The 23937-nt window shown below is 46.9% G+C and overlaps 1 protein-coding gene across 2 annotated transcripts in view; it reads left to right on the plus strand.

Annotated features, from left to right (window-relative positions):
- The first annotated feature begins 1028 nt into the window (after nucleotides 1-1028).
- The window catches only part of tll (nuclear receptor subfamily 2 group E member tailless), a 54924-nt gene continuing 32015 nt past the window's right edge, over nucleotides 1029-23937 (plus strand). For both annotated transcript variants that reach the window (XM_075694388.1, XM_075694389.1), the window contains exon 1: nucleotides 1029-1579. In XM_075694388.1, the coding sequence (XP_075550503.1) occupies nucleotides 1543-1579 (37 nt within the window). In that variant the 5' untranslated portion in view covers nucleotides 1029-1542. The remainder of the gene's footprint in view (nucleotides 1580-23937) is intronic.

Consider the following 23937-nt stretch of genomic DNA (forward strand, 5'->3'; position numbering starts at 1 on the left):
TGCTTTTATACATAGGAGGTTGCTTGTCGTTGGGTTGTCCACGTAACCGACATCATCCGCGGACTCTAAAGAAAAGCAGCGCGCTGAAAAAATTTACTCCCGCAATTCAAGTTCAGGATTCCGTCCCCGAAGAACTGAATGTAAGGTGCTGGTGGCGCGCATACCGTTGTCGTCGGCCCAGCCGCGCCATTGAGTGCCCTTCTATAATTTACTTGGTAACTTATGGCCTGGGGCGAATATTTTTTTCTTTTCGATTCTATCCCAAAGCTGTGCTGTCTTTGTAATATAGCCGTTGTACACAAGCCGCCCGCCGCTTGCATTAACCACGTTGCCACCTGCAGTGGGGACACCTATGCACTATACGCACAGAACGAGCTTCCCACGAACACGACTGGCCGTCTTCAACGCGTGCTTCCGAACACGTTAACAGAAAAAAAAAAAAACACGAGCAACGGAACTCTACCGCAACGCCGCAACCGTCGCGTCTTTCATCCCCTTTCCGGTCGATCCGTTTCTCCCAACGGGACCGACACGCACAGATCACCAGACCAGTTGTCCGCTGCCATCCGTGGCCGCACGACGACCACCCCATCGGAAGCGGCGTGACGCGGCGGGCAAGGAGGGTACGACGGGCAACCCGGCGGCTACCGCGGGGCAGGCAAAAGACTCGCGCCAGATGCCCCCGCCGCGCGCTTGCAGGGGCGAGTGCACGAAGCCTGCCTCCCTCCAAAAAGCCTGCGCCGCCGCCGCCGCCGGAGCCGACGTGCACAAACAGCTCTCGTCACGCCTTTTTCTCCTACCTCCTCACCTATGGCTACATTGGCGGGGTGCAGCGGTACGGTGTCCGGAACGGCGCGCAGGGGTACCAGCTTCGCGGCGAGTTTTTCCCTCTCTCTACGTTGGCGTCGTACCGCTGTAGCTACGTGTGGCGGGGAAGGAGGACCGCAGCGATTGCGCGGCGGTGGCGCCGTTGCCGTGTTCACTTCTGGTGCCTCGACTGCGTTTGACGCCGCCGGCGAGGAGGGGGAATGCGCCGTCCATCCGCTCTCGCTGATCCGCGCTGCGCAGCCGGCGGCTGCCGTGCGGCAGGCAACCGCCGCCTCCATTGTCCGAGATGAATCGACGCCACCGCCCGCGGCCAATGACGTTGGGCGGGAAGGCGGCGCAAAGCCGCGGCGCACCTCCCCCCGAGGCTCCCTGGAGGAAGAGGCGGGCGCTGGCCGGCACACCGACTCGTCCACCAGTGTCTGCCGCAGGGGGCAGTCGTCGGTTGGCCGCTTGAGAGTGGCGACGGAGCGGCATTTCGACTTGTGATTGCGCGCGCGCGCTTTGAAGTTTTGTACCGAGAACTCATTGCCTCCTGAGCTACTGCGTCGCCCGTCATTCGTCGGTGCTCGACCGTTTGGCTCGGAAGCCCGACGTGTTTTTATCGTCCCGGAGTCGTCGCCGGTGGTTTCCTTCGTCTACTATCGCGCACGGTCGAGCAACGCAGTCACGGAGGGTTTACGCCGCAGTCTGCTGTTCGGCGCATCGCAGCCGGAGATGGCCGCCGGGGGAACCAAGCCGCAGGGAACGTCCAGTGAGTACCATCACGCTAACTGCTTATTGGTGCATATGTGTGTGCGCTCTGCCTTTGTGAATAGCCGTATTCGTTTGTTGTAGCAATTGTCAAAACGGCGAGGAGGTGGGAAGAGCTGACACTGCTCAGGAATTTACTGTCCCAATCTTTAAACTTTACCCATAAGCGAAAGCGTCTGCTAGAATTTGTGTTTGTCGATTTATCTATTGCAAAACTGACATCTGCCACTTCGTTGTGTGAGCGCCGACATTGTAAGCACGCATTGTTATGATTAGTTAGTAGTAACTTTGCCATCATGCATGGTTGGGTGCACGCCCAAGACAACGTTTCATAACCATGTCCGCATCTTAGATCTGTCATACTATGCAACACATGACTTAGGAAATTGTGCAGATATCAATAACTTTAGGCGGCGCACTTATGTGGAACAGGTCACACTTTGACTGGCGCTATTCAAATGAAAATTGATGCTTGTGGAAGTCAGTCGTATGGCGTAACATCCTATACACGCTCTCTCTGAGGTTGCAATAAATGGTTCAGTTACTGCTGTATGTTTTCGTCAACCCCGCTAAGATGTAGTTCTGCAAGAAGCAACGTGTTTTGGTTGCAGGCTAAAGCATAACTCATAAGTGTGTTGTAATTATTGCGTTATCACGTATTTTACTGATTACCAAAAAAGGGAGGAACTCTGGAATCATATTGTGGTAGGGGCACTTGGGGACAGCGGCGGCCATCTTGAAATATTCACACATATTTTTATATTTTTTTTGCCTGCATAAAGCCAATCACCTGGCATATGACATAGCATAAAGATGTTACGTGTTTCTGCAATACATAAATTACGTGTATGTATAAGTTGTGCTAAGCAGCATTATGCCACAGCGATTATTTCTCGGTGTATCCGTACTATAATCCTCGCCTTGTTTCCAGCTCTGCCCACTAATACTCAAACAGTGAATACCGATAAAAATTTGAGCCATGGATTTCGCTTACGTTATATATCCTTCTGTCATGGGCTAGCTTAAATTTTGCGCTAGCGAATAATAATAATAATAATAATAATAAATGTTTCTTTTATTAATATGGTGGTTATGCGGGTGCTAAGCCGAATATAAGGTGCAATCACGTTTCTTGTTCGCTGTCTATGCCCAAACGGCCAAGCGCCATCAATCCGATTATGTACTGTTCACTTCAAGTGACCTCATGGTATCAGAATTAGAAATTTGACGCATGGAGGAGTTAACATGTTCATGATAACTGCATTGCTGCATGTCTGCTATAAAATGTGCTGTGCCTGCTGATCCACTGCAAAATTTTTAAATTGGATTTTTTTATTCAGACGTAAGCACATATTCATTGATTTCCACATACATACATACATACATACATACATACATACATACATACATACATACATACATACATACATACATACATACATATATACGTTAGCGCTTATTAGGATTGTAATTATCTCGACTATACAATGTGGCCTATAATGTTGAAGTGGTAGGTTTGACGAAATGTCAAACAAACTTCCAACGGAAAAAGAGAAAGAACTGCCCCCTTAAAGAAAAAGAAAGACAGCCCGTCATATCATTTTGATCATACCAAAAGCAGTCATTAATTGCTATTTATTTGCTTTTTTTCATCATCTTCGCCATTGTTGCTGTGCCCTTTTGGTTGCGGCACTATCGGCATTCAAATAGTTCTTGCCATAGAGTATGTAGATTATTGGCGCGGGCATGCGCAGCGCCTTCTAGCGCGTTCTCCGTCGGCGGATGCACCTCATTAGCGTTACGGCTCTGATAACCGTGCGAACTTAGCGTAAAGGCAGACAAGCTAACATTTCATCGATAGGCGCCTGCCTGCCTAATTGCGCAGGCCTAATGCGCCATTTCGGTCACTGCTTTCTTGCGTAAGAGACGAGTGGTTAAAGTTATACTTGCTTGAATACTAATGAGTTAGCATGCCTCGGAAACCGACGACAGTGTACGTCATTTCATTCCTTTGTGCGAAGTTCTACACAGTCCTTCCATGTACGTATGCCCTGTTTGCCCCGTTGGACAAACGGAAATGGATCCGTTGGAGTAAGGCGCAGTGAACACTGCATAATGCCTGATGGCGCTTCAAAATTTCACTGAATAAGATAAAGCGTGTGAGAGTACAGAGATAAGAGATGAGTCCTGCGCAAACAGCCGTTGCCGCTTGGATGTCGTGTTTGCTGAGGTTACTGAGGATCCCGTCACGTTAGACGGATATATCGGCAGCATATATATATATATATATATATATATATATATATATATATATATATATATATATATATATATATATATATATATAGATCGAATAACATCGAATCGTATGCCGAATAGTCAAACGCCGGCGCATATATTTACAGCAGAAATATTTGTCTTGGAATAATTAGGTACCATGCCTACACTTACTAGTGCAACTAAAACGGACAGCTGGGACAAAGGATCTGCTTTAAACACAAGATCCTGGTTGTCCTTCAAAATAAAAATTAACTGCACGGATAGCTTCTCAACAACATAAGAGCGTGGCTATACAAACAAGCTTTCCAACAACGCTAAATACATGTTTGCAAAAAAAAAAAAAAAAAAAATCAGCTGCTGTCAGAAAAAAGAAGAGCCGCTAAAAGACTTGCATGCCGGAGGCGCATAAAAGCGTCCGTATAGCAAGGAATATATACATCGCAGGCTGTAGCGCAAAAGATAAAACTGCTACATGACCAGAAACGACCCTAACTGACAGGAAAACAAGCAAAATTAACAATAAGTCACCTAGGCTTCCGCGGCAAAACCGAAACGAATACTTGCATTGTCCACTTTGTTTAATCCCGGCGTCGCAAACTTTTCTCATTCTCTGACTTATGATAATTTGCGATACACTGTTTAGCAGACAAGACTAACGCATTCCCTTGTTGCAAAATACTTGGCTGGTTTTTCAATATTTGCAAGTACTAAAATAGTTATTTTGCGAATGCGAATATGAATAATTAGGGTGTCATATTCGATCGACAGTTAAAGACCTGTAATAGTTGCCCACTCATATATATATATATATATATATATACACAATGATCGTGATTCAGAGAGAGAGAGAGAGTGAAATCTCTTTTTATTTAAAAACACAGAAGCAACATGTTCGCCTTCATGCGACTGCAAGGTACAGGGCAGGGTACGAGGCAGAAATTGAAATTCAATTCTTCGCTTTCTTGGTACTTGTTTCTTCATTCCTGCTTTGGTGTTCGCGGGGGAATACACTGCAATGTGTCGAGTAGATAACAAGGAATCATCAATGGCCGTCGACCAAAGTTTGCCGAGAGGAAGTGCCAAGAAATGGTATGCCTGCTTATGTGGATTGTTTAGCATAAACGTATGCATATTCCTAAATCGCGCGCTCTGTGCGTGTGCATACGTGCGGATTTAATGTTCACCGCTCCCGAAAATGAGATCTCGGGGAAATAAATGTTTGCAGCCATCGAAGCCTAGGCGCTATCGAAAGAAATGTTTAAGTTTCTGTCTGAGTCGCAGAGCACATCTTCGTGACCCGAGCAAACGCGTCACAGATTAGAATTGTATATATGCGCCAGAAAGAGACGCCCATTTTTGTTCACCCGGGAAAATTTAATATCACAAACAGGTAAATAAGTGCGCTGCAACAAATGAAATTGGGTTAACGTGGTACCACACGGGAAAAATTAACGCCATTCGCATAAGATGATGGCCATGGAAACAGGAATAAAAGACAAGAGAGAAAGTGGCTGTGCAAACGATTCCGAAGTAGGCCCCGTTTTACTAGAATTAGTTACTAAGATTTATATTTCGAATGTATTTCTTTATCGCGTGTAAATAAATAACGGAGCGATGCTCTTTCCAACGAACTCTAAACAATACTGATCGAGATTCTATTCTTAATTCAGTCTTCAACAGAAAACACGGCTGACGCAGCAGAAAGATTGCGCGCAGAAGTTGTCTTTCGCTCATCAGGTATAAAAGCGCAGCCGGTTTCCATTTAGAAAAAAAAAAGGCATCAGTGACAGCTTTAAAGATAACGGTTTTGACGCGTACAATTTTTTTTTTTATTATTGCGGTTCCTCTATTTGATTTCTGGTGTTATTCGGTGGTAAGTATGCGGGTTAGATTCTGAAAGACTTTCGAATGTTTGGCGCTAACTATTTCGATTTCAAAAGATATTTTCACACACTAGAATTAATCGTTCCAGCGTAGCAACTGAATAATGACATCAAAGAGAAATGCCATTCGATGCAAACGATATTCAGTCTTCCTGTTTTAGAGGAGCATGAGTTGCATTACACGACATGCAACTATAAGCCCGGAAAAAAGTATTCAGGATGACTCCGGATGCAGAAATCAAAAACCATGATTCGTATATATCCATATATTCGCTAACGTTGTCATTTAGTGAAAGGACACCCTTTCAACCTTGTTTTCTTGTCACAACTAAATGTCCTCTTCTATAATTTCATCAAAAACCTTGCCCAATAACCCACAGTGAACAAACGCCCTGATAACAGTGAAATTCAAATAAACCAAAGCATGCTCATGGCCGTTAGGTGTGTCCGAGCGTTTCCAAGTTTAGCACCAAGTGTGTCCCGCCTTTTAATCTTTTATCCTGCGCGCACAGTGTTTCTGCGTTTTTTTTTTTTTTCGAAAAGGAAAATTAAGGTCCGCCAGACTTTTAGCGCGAAGCTACAAAGGAAAACCATTTGATTGGCTTTCTCAGGTAGAAAGCTTCGCTGTTGAAAATTTCATTAATTTTCTCTTTGCTTAATTTTCTGTTGCACGAACCACTCTCCGTGTGCGTTGCTGGCTTCCGCATGAATGACTTGCGCCGCGCTCTCATATATATTTGCGATAATCTGTGTTTTCCTTCAGCGCACTTTGCAGAATGTGTATATATATATATATATATATATATATATATATATATATATATATATATATATATATATATATATATATATATATATATATATATATATGCGGCGTAATACGGCCCGTGTAACATGCATCTCCTCGTCGTCAGCGGGAACGCATCACCCCTAGTATATATTCGCGTTCACATTCGTGCAGGTCGCGCAATTTACCCGTCGCCATGCCTTTTTTACGATTCTCGCTCTGGCGTGGTCTATATATATCTATCTATGTATACGTGTGCGCGAGTGTACACACAGGCAGAAGACAGCTGCATGCAGCGTCGCTGTCCTTTATACAAACACACATGACTCGAGACGCGCGCGCTCCGGTCGGATATCTCATTACGGCGCGTTATAGAGACATACACGCGCGCACTCCGCGTCAGCGTCCCAGATTGCCTCTCCGAGATTAATTTATGCCTCGTCGCTCATACACGCGGAGCAGGGCACGGATGCTACGTACGTACCTCTCCTGGAACGTTAACGCGCTGCCTAATTGGGCTCTTTGGGCTTAGAGGCGTTTGTCGCCTCCTTGCTCGTCGTTTTCCTGTCTTGTGTGCACTCACTAGTTTAGTTTAGAGGTACTTAAGGAAAGAGATATTAGGGGACACCAAAGGAAAGAAATTTGGGCTATGTTTTGTAAAGCACCTTTCTACGAAACTAAATTAATGAAGAAAAGAAAACAATCTAGCCGCGAGAAGACGCTCTGAAAGCTAAAGGGGACTTAAAAATTACAGCTGCATGGGTGGCGACACCTCCTTATAAACGTCTCGCAACAGCTCGCGCCGGCGTCACGAATTTTGACGGTGTCTTCCCTGGTCTGCAGCCAATTTAATTTTTGTCGACAGGAATGGATCGACTACGCTGCAGTGTTCTAAAATACTCCAAGTACGAAAAAAAAATAAATTGAAATCCGTAACGCCACATCTCATGACGATTCGGCCCCAGGGTTCCTATAGCTGAGCCAAATTTAATAAATAGAACTTAACCTTCGTTTTCTCTTCTATAATACATATTGCCTAATACCAACAGGAATAGAACTCTTCAAGGGTGCACACCAATCTAAATTGATGTTCATCTTCAGGGAACCTTTCTGAGTTATACGTTGTACTAAGCTTCATAGAGCAGGCAATGGCATCGGTGGCTCCAGTAGTGAGTCGCATACGGAAAAGAAATATATCTGTATACGTCATATAAACACGTATGAAATTAGCCATGTTTACTGTAATTGATGTTGACCAACGGAATCAAAGGGGGGCCTGGAAAGTAATTTCGACCCATAAATGTGGACGATCGCTCTTTTCCAGCCTCGCAGAAAGAAAAAAGAAACCAAGGGGGTCTCGTTAACTGTGGGCCAGGAGGGGCTCCTCAGCCGCAGAGAACCTGCGTCGCCAGCCCGGTGCATCGTAAAATGTCACGCGCGTGGTCTGAAGACGCGGGGAAGGGGGTTGCGTGGAGAGCTGTCTAGGCCAGAACACGCGGTGTAAGAACAATCTTACACCAGGGACCAGAAGCATGAACCAGAATCGCGAATGGCTTCCTTCTCGCGCCCTGCACGTATACGAGCGGTGCTACGCACTATCGCCCATGTCGAGTTGTTACGTCAGACTCACTCTAAATAGCTGTCGGTGTGTGTATCATGTATATAAAATCCAATCTCCAAGTACTAACGTCTATGGCGTCCCATATCTGATGGAAGAGGAGTAACCACGCTACGGAGCAGCTGAAAAAAGAGTTTCCATATCAAGTAAGCTGGTGCACGCCAGCTGGGAGCGTGCTTTGTTGTATCAGTATGAATACGGAAACATTAGTTTTACATGAATGCGACATAGAGTACACTGTAAAATAATTTACACGCTAAAAAGTGAAAAAGGGTGTAAATTTGTCTATAACTCACACCCTTAGGGTGTTATCTATATAACGGACACCCTGAGGGTGTGAGTTATAAACATATTTACACCGTATGTCTATCTGTACAAGCCGGAAGTACATCTCTTTTTTTAGTTTGTTTGTTTTTTGCTCAACGACACACACACACACACACACACACACACACACACACACACACACACACACACACACACACATATATATATATATATATATATATATATATATATATATATATATATGTATGTATGTGAGCGCGGCTGCGTAGCTCTCATACCGGCCGCAGAATATGACGTAAATATTACACGGAAGACATCGCAGATTTAACCATGCACATACATGTATACAACCAGCGCGTGCGCGAGCATGCGCGCTCGCACGGACGCAAACGAATTTCGTATAATATTAGGTATACTTATGGACGCGGGCTTTTCGCGTAGCATGAAGTCTTCACTAGAATTGGCCGAAGTTTCCTTCCTTCAATATTTCTTGCGTTTATAATATTTACAGCATTATTAATAGGGCCTCAATATATGGCGTCGGCACTCTGCTTCCGACTTTACGTCGTCGTCAGGGATGGAAATCCTCCGGTCCCTGTAAAAAGCAATCAAATTCGCGGAAGCTCCGTTTCCTATTGTCTGTTTCTTCAACCTAATGTTTGCTTTAGTATAGCGGCATGACACAAACAGACGCGTGAGCCGATTCCACGAAAAGTCGTCTGCCGGCGACATGACACCCGCGAACAGGCCCCGGGTTGCACGTCGTTCGCATCCTCGCGGCAACGCTTCGAAGTGTCGGAAGAGCGAGCGCCTACATCTGCATGAGTGCGCCATGTGGCGGCGTTCATTAAATCGACTCACTTGCGCGCTCGCGCAGCGCATATACTTTACGAGGCAGCCAGCGTCTCGTAAAGCCATCGCGACCGCTGCCCCACATATCCTTGTCGCCGTGAGCAGCGTGCAGCCTTCTTAACTCCGCAATGACGCGCGCACATAAACCCGCGCGAAAAAGAAAACACTATAGACGGGCGTCGCCGTAGCCGTCAATACGGCACGCCGCAGCTTCTCCTCGTTGCCACAGTTTCGTTCGCCGTCGCTCAATTTCCTTTGTCTCCGCGCCGTCGTGACAACGCACGGCGACAGCCCCCCGCGCGACGGGTCATGGAAGCCAGCGCCGAGAACGTGCAACGCTGCCTTTCCCCACTCCTCCTTTCGCCTCGCGAATGCGCGCGCTTTGATTACCCCTAACTAACCGCGCCGCGGCCGCGGACTTGACGCCTGCGCGCGCGCGCGGCTTCAGTTGTCTCTGGCTTCAATGCCCGGACGAAGGCGCCGTGAGAGACGGGGAGGGCCGCGCCATGAGCGCCAAATGTTGTCACGCTGCCTTCGCGAATCGAGGCTTCCTTTCTTCCTCGACTCCGATGTGGGGAAAGAAGAAAAAAAAAAAAATGGGCGTCAAGCTGTCGGCCTATCGCAAACCGGGGCGCGCGCCGGCCGAGTTAACGAGATCGAGACACCCTTTCTTGAACCTAATGGCTCTCCATTCCCCGTCTCCCTTTGTTGGCGTCCGTCGTGGAGGCAGACTAGCTGCCAATGCGAAAAGCCGTGGGTTTAGAACGTTTGGCAAGGGGCAGGAGAGGTGACAGTGGGGGAAGGAATATAGAAGGCGGTTCGTATATTGTACCAGGCGTGATTACGTGTTCTATGGCTGCGTCGGTAGGAATCAAGATGTGGCTTGAACAAAGCTGCAGAGAACAGAACGGGCTACATGTTTACGCGCTGTTTCTTCTGTTCATTAGTGTCTCTGCCTGCTTTGTCAGCGACACGGAATTTGAAGGAGAAAGCGATGTGCCTGCATATATGCGTTCCAAGTGCAGCGGACGGGATAGGATAGCGATAAAAGGTAGTTTCGGCCGAAGATCGAAGCATTGGGAGTGATAGCGCGGTTCAGCGTTCTGTTCGGACGGTGTTCCAAGAACACAGGTGAATTAGACGTGCTGGCGCGATGCAATACGCAAGGCAACTGCATGCTGCTAGAAATAAGGAGCAGCGTCTTGGCAGCTACAATGTTGGTGTCTCACAACGCATGCCCTGATGAGAAGCGCCAGGAGATGGCTTTGCAGGTGTCCAACCTCGATGACACTGCACATGAGACTGACTGAAAGAAACGTCAGTATTAGGCAGTGGAATACTAGAGATGACCTTAATCTTGACCACAGCGTAAACGGAATGCGAGCGCTGCTCTGAATTTCCAATGCTGTCGTGGCTTTGCGTTTACTGTCCGCCAATTCCAGTGCCGGCCATGCAGGGCACACGGCATCTCAGCAAGAAGGATATGTAGTGTGCTTACAGTGCGCGCTAAGCGGTTGTGCCAGCAGTGGAAAGCATAGCGCCGATTAAGTGGAGTCGGAACATCAGACGATCTCCGCGTCATTGGAGACCTTGGAACTCACCGCGAGCGAACTGCGCATGCGCAGCCGGCAGCTATACAGCACGACGGTGGGGGCGTGCCGACGGCGTGTACGTGTCAGTTGCTATCGCAATAAACAAAATAATGATTAATCAGCTGCTAAATGTTTCGGAAAAGGTGGGAATCACTCCTAATGACTATATATGTAGACGCTTTTCGCGAAGCAGTTTGCTCTAAATGGCTTAGATAACGCTCTCGGCGACGTTCCGCGCGCGAATACGAAACAATTGCCGCTTCTGCACTGGAAATGTGTGATCGGCTGTCGGAAAGGCAATTGGGTGTTCGCGCTATGTGCTCTATTCATATACATATACTGCAAAATGCGGAACAGTATAGATGGAAGATATGCGCAGTAGTTGACTGCAAAGACTGACGCATTAAGGAATCGAATGAACCTGCATGTGTGGCCAAGGTCACGGGCCGCTGCGACATGAGGCCTGCCTGTTTTTAGTCTCTTCGCGATGCGCGGCTTTTCTCGCAGATAAAAAAAAAGCCACGCAACCGCCAGGGTTGTATCATCATCATCATCATCATCATCATCATCATCATCATCATCATCAGCCTGGTTACGCCCACTGCAGGGCAAAGGCCTCTCCCATACTACTCCAACTACCCTGGTCATGTACTAATTGTGGCCATGTCGTCCCTGCAAACTTCCTAATCTCATCTGCCCACCTAACTTTCTGCCGCCCCGTGCTACGCTTCCCTTCCCTTGGAATCCAGTCCGTAACCCTTAATGAACATCTGTTATCTTCCCTCCTCATTACATGTCCTGCCCATGCCCGTTTCTTTTTCTTGATTTCAACTAAGATGTCATTAACGCGCGTTTGTTCCCTCACCCAATCTGCTCTTTTCTTATCCCTTAACGTTACACCCATCATTATTCTTTCCATAGCTCGTGGCGTCGTCCTCAATTTAAGCAGAACCCTTTTCGTAAGCCTCCATGTTTCTACCCCATACGTGAGTACTGGTAAGACACAGCTGTTATACACTTTTCTCTTGAGGGATATGGCAACCTGCTGTTCATGATTTGAGAATGCCTGCCAATCATGAACAGCAGGTTGCCACTATCCCTCAAGAGAAAAGTATCGCTAACCTCCAAGGAAAGAACGACCACGGAACGTCGGCAAGAGGGAGCATCGCTCGCTATAAACAGAGACATAAGGGAGTAGCGCCGTGTCTAATAGGATAAGCTTTAGAAATATTGCACACGTCATATACAAAAGCCTACATTTACCCGCCATGTCATCTGTAAACATTAATATCAGGTAAACTTGGACATTTCATATTTATTTTTATTCTCTTTTTCTCCCACCCTCCACTGGAATCTTTTAATCCCATTCCCCCATCCCTATACAGAGTAGCATGAGAGCGGTTATATACGCGCCGGCAAAATTTTCTGTTTTTTTAATAAAGAGCCCCCCCCCCTCTCTCTCTCCCCCTGGCACAGTAAATTTCTCGCTCATTATTCACACGCATTCACCCCAACCCACTCAAAATTACGGATATACTCTATCACCAACGTATCAAGAGTAAGTGGATAGACGCACTCTGGCCTCAATGCACTGAACATGGTGGCGGCGACTACACCGACAGCGCACGAATGTTCGAAGCTGGACGTTTCGTGACGGTACACAGAGTAAGCGAGTGACTAGCTATGGTATTTGCTACAGGCTATAGATATATATTATAAAGTGTACAGAATATTCACGTTCCAAGCTTTCTGCGCAGCAAGAACAAATATGTCGCAACTGAGCACTCCCGCGAGCGATTATATAATGCGGCGATTAATGTGGCGAATTGGGCGTGTTGGTACACATCTGAAAAGGCAGCAGCGCACAAAAGAAAGACACACGGACGGAGACAGGACGACAAGGGCGGGCGCTGAACTTCCAAAACATGACTGTGAATGGTTCACCAAAATATACACATGCTGTCCGAGCGAGGGGTAATCATCTGTACATGCGTAAATATGCCAGCTCTTTGACTGCAAGCGTGATGGAGGCCATGCTGACACATCCCTCCTCAAGTCTAGAGATTCGTTCAGATCCAGCGATTTCCCGTGTCGCACGCGCTTTACTCTTTTTGATAATGGAAATGTTTTCAAGGTTGGGCGAACAGTCCTTGCAAATCAGGCAATTTACTTGCCAGTAAACCTATCCTTTCCTTCTCGCGCATTTTTTCACGTTGTTTGCGTGCTCCCTTAACCTATCCTCAACACATCTCCCAGTTTGGCCAGCGTGCACTTTTCCGCACCTTGAAGGACTTTCACAGACCACACCTTGTGCGCGTTCAACAAAAGAACGCCTGTACACTTTGTGCCGCGCTAACCTTGTTGGGTGGCCGCCGGGTCGGTCAAAATAAACAATCAGAAGAACGTTACTGGGTCAGAAACATGACAACACCCTTTTTCAAAGTGTTTGCCAAAAAAAGAGAACGTATATAAAAACGCACTGATGCTCATTTATTTCACAAGCGGGACATTTGGACAGCATGAACTACATTTCTAGTCCCGCTTCTAGCACAAGCACCATATGCGTCGCAATGCTCGCGCAGTTTGCAGAAGGCGCAATGAGCTCTGGAAGCGCTTACATGTCCAATGAAGCGCATGGTCAAGGCTTATTGTCGTTTACCCGGTTACCGTCTACGATATCCGCAGAAACAGAGGTTGGATGAGCAGCACCGGCGTCATACGAATCCATTGCAAACATGGAGGCAAGAGAGGCAGTTGAGGCAAACAGCGGACGCGTCACCACGTAATCTAACATGGCGGCGTCCAAAGGGATCGCCGTAGAAAGGGTCCATATTTGCTGTGCGGGACGCGCTAACAATGTGAACGCCGAATGTACTGCGCTACATGCCTATAGGCTGCCGCGATAACAAGCATGGGTTTTCACGGCATTTCTTGCGTTCCCGCGTGGTAGCATTGTTTGCTTCGCTATTTATGTCCCTCCTTTGCCTATGCAATAAAAAAAAAAAATGTTGGAGCGTTAAACGAGAAGGATCTAGAGCGCCATTACTTTGGCTCGACTTCCTCTTGTGTAGACACAAGAGAAACTAACAACTTTAGAAAGCTGTTATTGCGTTGCAGTGCATGAAGCAGCATTAAAAAAGGAAAGAAAAGCCTCTGCTGAAAAATGAATGCTGTGTTAGGACTGAGTACAAAATTTTCTGCGGCAGTCTGAATAACACCGAAAGCTATAAACATAATATACAGAGTAGGCTTGGAAGTTTAAGTGCGACGATGTTTCACTAAGGCAGTTATGATTCCGCTCAATGTCTTATACCCTATTGGAAGCCCTTTGGAATGTTGTTTATGTATGTAACGTTTATGGTATACACCTGTGTTGAGAGCGCATTTAGTTTCACGTATACAGAGTTGCGACAGTTCTAGCCGTTCTTGTCCTTAGTTGATGTGATGTAGAGTTCATTCGACTTCACAAAGATATAGGTATGACCGATGAACTGGACGCTTATGCTGGGCCGTAATGTTCTCCCGGAGCGGAGTGTGCAACCGCGAAGGAGAGCCCGGTAAATACCTACAGCAAGCAAACGAAATGAAACTGAGGCTACTGGAGTTGTACGGTTCAGAAAAAACGTCTGGAATAGAGAAAAGCGCATAGGCTCCGTTTCTTTTTTTTTTTGTTTTTTGCATTAGTCCGCGTTTGCGAAGACGAAGGAAACAAGACGAGCTAGGAGAAAACCAAGTGGCAAGCGGAGAATGCAGCGCCGGCTTCTCTGTTAGACCCGCATGCTTCATCGGGAAACACGCCAGCACGCGCTGCTTCTGGTGCGGCTGCAGGGATTCCCGGTATAGTTTCGGTTCGTTGCTGTCGCGCGAGGAGGGCACCGTCACGTATGCGTCTGAAAGTGGCCGGGATAGGCGCGAGAAAAAAAAAAAAGAAAGAGCAAGGAAACCAGCCGGAAAGGTTACTCGTCACTCTAGTGGCCTCATTGCCAAAGGGCTTTGCCGGCAGCAGGCTCGCGCTTCGTGACCCGCGGAACAAACCGTCAGCCGGGACTCGTCAACGAGTTCGGCGAACGCGGGCTCCGAGCTATACAGTCGCGGGGCCGCTCTTAGACGCTAACCTGGCGCACGCTCCGTGACTCGAGAAAAAGCAGCGCGCGCAGCCACAAGGGCAGTTCCCGGAGCGCGTGGCTGCTGATGCGAGCACGACTGCGGCCAGAATGCGTCTCTCACGCACCCTTGCGCGCGCACAGACGCGCGTTTCACTCACGCGGCGGCGTCGAAAAAAAAAAAAAAAAACGCGTCGCTTCCGCGAACGACGCCCGGAGTGCCGCGCGCATAAGAAACTTCGCGACGGCGTCGGCGCGCTTTTGACGCCAGCGCCTCCGCTGTCACTTCGCCAGCGGCGAAAACTAGCCTCGCCGCCGCTTGCCTGACGTCGAGGCGGCGGAACGTCAATTGCGTCGCTCGCGGCTCTTGCAGCGGCGTTTCGCACGCCGTGATGAAGAAGCGAAAATGGAAACGACGAATGCGGGAACCGTGATTGCGCGGAGCGTGCCCCCCCCCCCCCCCACCCCCGCTCTCTCTTCTCTCTCTCTCCCCGTCCTTCTTTCGTCTCGTGCGACCGCTTCGGAAGCGGGAGCAGCTGTTGCATCGACGGCGCGCTTTTGAAAGCTTGCTGTCGAGCTAGCGCGCGAACTTTGCCGTCTATTCAGCACAGTATCGGCACGCCAAGACGACGTCTTCTCCGATTTAGTGCCAGCCGCGGCAGGTCTCTTCTTCTTGATGACCTAATGGAATTGGCGCGCCCTAATTACGCTCCATTGCTAAAGAAAAAAAAAAGAGACTACCCTCCTCCTCCCCGCCATGGGATATATGCACGCCGCACCTTTCCCATCACACTCTGCTCCGCCGCGTCACTGCTCACATTTGGCCTTCCGCGTAAGCACACTTGACGCCGCTTGAAGAAAGGATGATTTACGATCACGGAATGCAGTTGAAGTGAGCGCCCGGCTTGGTTTCTCTGAACATTGGGCGCCGAGGCGAAAGATTGAGTATGCCGCGGTGCGGTTTTGTGCTTTCCCTGGAATACCCACAAATGCCGACGGAAAGAAAGCAAGAAAGAGAGAAAAAAAAACACGAAAAAAGAGGCTCGTCGACAATACAGATCGACAGGAACCCGTGATTGTAGCAGACGCAATAAGTGTGCATTGGCTATATAGCTGGAATTGGTCGGAATTACTAAGGGCACGAAAAAAAGAAGAAGACGGAATATCACGCAGCAGTGGACGCCGTTTGCTCTGTGATGAACGTTGCCGTTAGAATGCGAGAAGTTTTCTCTGGAACGGGGCTCCAAATACCGCATCTGCTCGTGCTGTTCCTCCTTTGTCCCTCGCGTCAGGCTTAATTGAACGTACGTGAGACGTACTATAATGGCGAAATGTCGATGTGACAAAGCAGATGCACTATATATAGTGAATACACAGTTGTATTGGTTCTTTCTGTTAGCGAATCGCGGCTCCTGCGGCAAGGTGACGTCTTTACTCCTTCTTTTATGCATGGCGTGAACATTGGGCGGAATGCGCTGTCCATATCAAATAAAAACAAAAATTTGCCAAGTATTGCCAGTGAGATTTGTGTTTTCGTATACTGAATTGTTCGCGACCACCTGCTTTCACGCGAAGCGCACCGGCAATGGACATTCACCGCATGAAAACATTCGACTTTGCAGGATTTATAGTATTCGCTAATGATGAACCATGACCAAGCATTTTGGACATTGTCCCTTCAGCTATCCGCTGAACTTCACTGCACTGCACGAACAAAATGTAGTGGGCAGCGTTTTCACAAAATGACATTTCAGAAGGCTGCCCGAATTTCAACAATTAACTTTCACTTAGCAATGTCGAGAGGGAGCGCCCTTTTATATTTTAATAACGCGCATTCTTGCGGCACTTTTTCGTAACAACTTTGCTGAGTTATAGCAGCGCTTTAGTTTGGAATAACCAATTCTTTAAGAGGAAGCTTTAGCTCGAGTGCTCCTATCTAAATACATGTAAAAGGAGAATTCGTTTTTCTCGGCAACCACTGCACCAGATTTGACGAGGTTTGTTGCATTTAAAAGAAAAACTTAAAATCTAGTGACTGTTGGTATCGAATTTTTGAGTTAGGTCGTCAATCTTTAATTAAAAATTGTTGAAAATAAAAAATTTTCAAAAAACGAAACTATCAAGTTTACAACTCTGTAACTCAACCACTAAAGATTATAATACAATTCTGTGAATTGCATCTAAAAGTACATCCATAGCGGACAAAATTGATATGTTACACATGAATATAAAAAAATTTAATCATAGGAAAATACAACTTTTGTAAAACCGTTGTAACCAACGTAACAAATTCATGTAAGATGTAAAATGACATATTGAAGTTGTCCGCTTTGAATGATCTAATGGATGCCGTTTACAGAACCGCGATATCAGTTCTTGATGCATAGCTATCAATTTGTAAACTTCGTGCTTCTATTTTTTTCAAACGGTCAAATATTTGAAAATTGTTTTAGGAAAATTCAAGCCCTAAATCGAAATTCCGCTTCCAACAGTCACTAGAATTTAACTTTCTCTTTCAAATGCAACAAATTTCATCAAAATCGGTCCAGGGGTTATCTCATAAAAACGTTTTTGCGTTTTACATGTATTTGAATAGGCCGCGTCGGAGTTGGGCCCGAGCTAAAGCTTCCTCTTAACGCAGCAGCTAAGTTACGAATAAGCGTCTTAAATACGCATGGTATTAAAAGAACGTATGCACTCGACGTTGCTAATTGAAATTTGCTGATGTTCGGGCAGCCTTTTGAAATATATAACTTTTTTTTTTCAAGTGCTGTCAATTGAGTTACGCTGGCGCAATACGGTGAAGTTCGACAAATAGCCGAAAGGGCAACGTTTAAATTGCCGGGGTATGTATATATACAGAATTGGAAGTTGAGTTGAGAGAGCCATTAATTAAGGACGCGAAGGGCGAATCTCTCATACAGCGTATGCGCTGATGCGCTTTATACGTATACAATTTATGAGCTGTTCAAGCGAATACCTTTTCTTCGCCTCCTTTGTCCGTTTTTCTCGGTGGCCAGCGTTTTCTTGTTGCACTTTCGCCGCCGATGCAATTGGTCACGTGGTCTCACACAATCCAACTTCGCCGCTCGTTTCTCGCCGAATGCAACTTATATTACAGCGTTTCGAGTGGCGCGTGCTTTCGGCGAAAGCTTTGTGGCGTCTGAAGGTTTACACGCCGCCGGTGGGAGCGTTCGGTCTGACTACATTGTTATACACAGATGTGATGGTTAACCCCTTCGGAACAAGGCAACGAAGCAAGGGAAAGCAAACCTACATACATGTGCTCATTGAAACAAAAATGGCGCCTTCAAGCGTATTTCAATCCTCTCCCAAAGCCAACAGTTTTCTGGAAGCGCGCGGCTGTTTACTCACATCGACGGTCATCGTTCGTCGATTCCGCGCAATTAACGTCGCTGTCTTTTATGTGCTCGGACCTTCGTCGGGGAGTGTAAGTCGAGATGCGTTTTGTTCTACGAAGAGCTGACTGCGCCGAGTAAGTTCCAGCTGCAAGCGTGAGCATGACCCTCCGTGAAACTGCACTCGTGGTGAGCGTTTACTCCAGCCAAACGATAAGTGCCTGGCTCTTTATTACGCGCTATATTATCGCTTTCGAACGGGGCACGCTAACTGTCCAAGTATATATGCGATAGCAAACTTCGAATGTGATGAGTGCGACGTCTCGGCAGTGATGCGCGACTGTGTCACATGGGCGACGTTGTGCACTATATATGAGTGATCGTTCCTAAACCTCGTATCTCTTGCAAACTTGGGCTTTCGTTCACAGCCTGTGATGCGCTGGTGTATATATATATATATATATATATATATATATATATATATATATATATATATATATATATATATATCGTGAATTTCGACGACGCCGGCCCCGACCCTTCGTGATTTTTTTATTGGTAAAAATAAACTACATTGTTTTCTAGATGAGCCAACGACTAAACTTCGAAAGTTTCAAAAATTTTCTCAGCGGGTGACCCATATATTAGATTACCATATATACTGCTTGAAGCATATCGAAATCCTTGACGTACCAGCGCTGAAATTCGAGTGCCAAATTTTAGAAGAAAAAAAAATGGAACGTTGATCTTCACCTTCTCTTCATTAACTTCTCAGCTCTGATCCAACGAAAAAGATATTAAGGTATCACTTGATTACTACAAACTTATTTGCTGTTTCTCGTTCCTCCAGAGAGACAATAAATGAAAGTATGTCGAGGTATATCGATGTATGATCAGTCTAGAAGTTTATCATCGTTTTTTGTATGTAAATTGCGAGTTTTATTTTGTCCGCAATAGTTTGTGGATTACCGGGTTACCGGAGCCGTGGATGGCAGTATAGCAATGTTGGTAAATGAAATCTTGTGGCGTTTTGCCCAACTACAGTGCATGTAATTGAATAGTGTGTGTGCTGTATCACTGTTATGACTGAAAATTATTCATAAAAGTAGCAAACGTTAACGATTATGTCGTTATGCAATGCTTTATTCAGCAGTGAAGTATGTAGAATATGGTATAGGAGAAATAGCTGCAGTTTTGCATGCTCACTGGTTACACACTGCGTCACCAGATGTCGCTAATGTTATTGCTGCTCCAGTATGCATGTACCTCTCCGGGAACCCGGTATTCCACAGTCTGATAGGTTTACAAAGAAATTGGACTCTCTAATGTACCTCTTTGTTGCGTACAAGATGGCCGCCGAAGGTCCCGCTCTCGCTGCTCAACCGACCGCGCTAGAACGGATGAGTCGACGTAATCTCCACGTTGGGTCACGTAATATGTCCACGTGAGGTCAAATTGTGCTTGATGCGCGTGCAAGGTTTAACGAGTGTTGCCGAATGTGCGTGTTTTTCGGGTGCCCTATATGGGATAACGTAATGTTAACCGAGCTTAAATTTGCAAGGAGTTGAGACTATTTGAGTTGAGACAATTATCTTTTTTCCTTAAACGGCTGATGGAAGATACCCATGTATGCGGATTCGATATAATTACTTCACAGTGCATACGCAGCTAGCGGAGCTACTGGCGAGTGTTATGGCCTCAGAAGAACGCACGCAATCGAAGCTATATCTGATAAGCGGCCTTCGCGTCATAGAATGACAAGCTTTGAAAGAAGGCATTCATTGAGCTCCCTCTAAGATCAGGCGCCGATCCAATTTACTCTGGAGCCAAATTAGCGACAGCGTAAAAGCGAGTCGCCTGACGGGTGCAGCGCGCCCTGTCGAGTATAGCTTATATATGTTCTCCGCTTGTCGCAAAGTCATGACATGTGAATTCCTCAAGAGGAACGCACGGAGTTGCTGGTGCGGGCTTTGTTCCTGAGACGTGCTGCCTGTAAGTTATTATATACACAACGGCAGCCTCTTATATAGAGGGAAGCATATATACGAGGAGCATTTCTTGCGTGTGTGACGACAGGGGGCGTCCTCTTGCAAGAAAGACGAGCAACTACGCTGTATACAAGGACCCCACTGTCGTGGAGATTGGCTCGCGTCTCCTTAGTCGTGGCCTTTAGGCTTTTCAAATAGAGAGACAGGCCTGCGAAGGCGCGGCATTCGTTAACAGCATTTCGACGTTGCTTCGTTTGGAATTTGACTCCTTGACGCGCACGTTTTTTGTCTAATTGACTGAATACAGTATAAGGTGCTTTAGGAGCAGCAGTGCAGACATTTTTTTTCATACATAAAGGGACTGCATAGCCATCTGTACCATTTCCTCAGAATACCTTCATTAAGCCATGAGGCCATCGTATCGCCATGAGCCATCGTATCGCTACTATGTACTTACTTCATAAGTTTTTTTTTACAGCTCACTACATCATCCACCCTACATCAGTCCTCCTGCACGCATTTCACTCCGCATTGGTCATCACTTTCAAGTCGCCCGTCTACGTGCGCACACTTCCACTTTCGCCACATCATTCTTCTTACGTTCAGCCTCGGACTGGAACGGCCTTCCACACGACATCGCCGCAATCACCTGCCCATCCACGTTTTTGAAGTGTATAATTAACATATTTACCAGCGAGCAAACTTGTACGTAAACATCTTTCCCTTGTGTATATAATTTATTTTATTAGCTACCCACCCTTTATGTAATACCCCCAATCTTGGGGGCCTTTAAGGTAATAAAGTGAAGTGAACTGAAGGGACAGATGCGTAGAAAACACCCGTCCATTTTGTCAGTGGTTATGGGGACGGGTATCTCGAACCTGGCAGTTGTCTCAGGATCGTAAGCATAGGTGCTGGTGTCTTGAACCCTTAACATACTTCAGTAAAGTAGCTACAGCACGTGCGATCATGTGACTCACAAAAAAAGGCGATCAGTGAAATGTAACTAATGGAAATATTAATGGCGATTCTCGCAGGTCTACGACTTTTCTTTCTCGCTGGTTTGCATTTTCACTTCGAATATATGAGCCGTGCACATGTCTCTTGAAGGTTTTTGAACATCCTGCATAAAGCAGCTTTAGTCTATCGGTACTTGTATTCAGATTTACTAGGTGTCGGGTTATGCGGCAGACGTATCACCCGGTATTATTAGACGTATAATACCGGGTTATATCGAGACGTAAACGGGAGTAGCCACAATGGTGGCACCATCTAGAAGCGCAGTCGTTAACCGGTGAGGTAACAGATGCTACTGCATTGAAGAAAGGGCATTCGGCTCGGCTGTTGGCGTCAGGACTCGGCAGCGACACAGTTTCTTTCTTGTCCTTCCACGAGAACACCCGTGTTGCACTGTATATAACGTTTCCAGCGAGTCGTGCTATGGACAACGGACCGGAATATGTCGTCCCCGGTAACTCCGCACTGCGTTAAAAGTAATACCTGCACAGAAAAACAAGAAGAACGACAACCACGCACACGCACGCACGCACACGAACACACATATATACATATGTGTGTGCTCTGATGAAGGCCAGGCCACCGCGGACGAGACAGTTGTTTTTATTTTTGTTAAACGTGTGAATATTTGTTTCGTAAGTACTTCTCAATGTTCAACGAACACTTCCAGTCGACTCTCTCTGTGTCTATATATATATATATATATATACATATATATATATATATATATATATATATATATATATATATATATATATATATATATATATATATATATATATATATATATATATATATATATATGTCTCTGTGTGTGTGTGCGTGTGCCATACATATACATACATATATAGAGGGCGCGAGCGGCGCGCGCGTCACCGAGTCTAGACGCACGTACTCGAACAGCGCGCCTTGGCGACAGGAAAACGAATGGCGACGGCGAGCGCGCCTCGAGCGGCGGGAACGGGCAACTGGGAGTCCCAAGCCGGGTGGCGTCATATATTCCTACACGCAGCCCTTCGTGTGCACCGTGCGTGTGTGTGTGTGTTTGTGTGCGTATATATAAATACAGTCAACGCGCGTTCGCCACTGCCGCGCGAGCTCAAGTTATTTCCGCGCCACGTTTGTGCACTAAATCAGCCATGGAGTGGCGGTGTTCGGCGCGCGGGCACGAAGTGTGACTGACTGTTACGACCTTCTGTCCCTGTATCGGCCGGTCTCGCACGTATATACGACATAACGTCGCGCTACACGCGTACGCACCGTCGACTGCGGTGGCGCGTCGGGCTACGGAGCAATAATTATTGTCTTCGCGCGCATGCTGCCTGACTGTTCCTGGCGCCGATATATATGTGTGCGCACAAGCTGCGTTACGTCACTCGTCGAAACTTGAATCGGTAACGCCGTTCACTCCCCCGCCCCAGCTCCCCTTCATTTACCCTTCTCAAGTTGCGAACCCGGATTCAGGCGACAGAATTACGGCCGTGTCACCGGCATCTCGAGAGCACGCTTTGCGACCTATAGGTGCACGGGCGGCTCCATAAAGTGTCGCGCACTCATTCGTGGGCAGGCTTAAGGATATCACTTAGCCGTATGACGCCGACCCTTTACGCGAAGTACTAAACAACGTGCTATTCCCTCGTGCGCGCACCTTCTCGACGCGCTAATAAAAACTTTGCGCTCGAGCGCGTTCCTGCGACACCGTGCGATTGTCGCAGCTGTGGACTGTGTGTGTGCTTGGCCGCGTAACGACGAGCGTCGTTATACGTGCAGGGCAGAGAAATATTGACAAACGTCTTCGTAACTTAGTCAAGTTTCGCGCGCGGCGCCGAATCCGGCTTCTCCCACAGCCGCCCCGCGGCTTGAATAAAGGCTCGCAAAAGTTGCACACGAACGCGCTTTTACGCGCGCGTATACGGTCATGATTTTTGTCGTCATCGTATTTTGTTGTTGAAAGTTTCCACAAGATGACGTATTCGCGGTCATCATTCTATTTTGCCTCCGTTTTATCACTTGCCGTACGCGCAGAATCAAAATGAATTGTACAGGATCACGAAAACATCTATATAAGAACAGATTTATCATCGTATGCCGGTTATTGTTTAGCGAAAATTGCTGTGTTTTTTTGAGCCAGGACCACGATATGATTATGAGACATGCCTAAATGGGGCCTCCAGATCAGTGTGGACTACCTCGGGGTCTTACCGTTTACACAATTCACATCATACGGGCATTCTTGTGTTTCGCCACCATCGAAATGTGGCCGGCGCGGCCGCGATACGAACCCGCGACCACGTGCTAGGCAGCACAACGCCATAGCCGCAAGACCCCTGCCAGCAGGTTGCTTATTAATATTGCCGCGGGGTATCACGTAACGCTGGAAGGCGAGGACGAAGAAGTGCGTGTGGTGGCAGCTGAGAAAACTAACAGTAAACGACCGTTCGCTTGGAACTGACTGCTTGCCTTTTCCTCTCGCGACAAACTGGTCGAGGTGCTGGGTACCCATACGCCCTATGCCTGGTGGTCCTGAATCAGAATCACACCGACGCCGATTATTTCGCCCGCGCACCCGTCGAACCCGTACCGCTATATATA

The sequence above is a fragment of the Dermacentor variabilis genome, chromosome 6, assembly GCF_050947875.1.
Source record: "Dermacentor variabilis isolate Ectoservices chromosome 6, ASM5094787v1, whole genome shotgun sequence".
NCBI lineage: Eukaryota > Metazoa > Arthropoda > Arachnida > Ixodida > Ixodidae > Dermacentor > Dermacentor variabilis.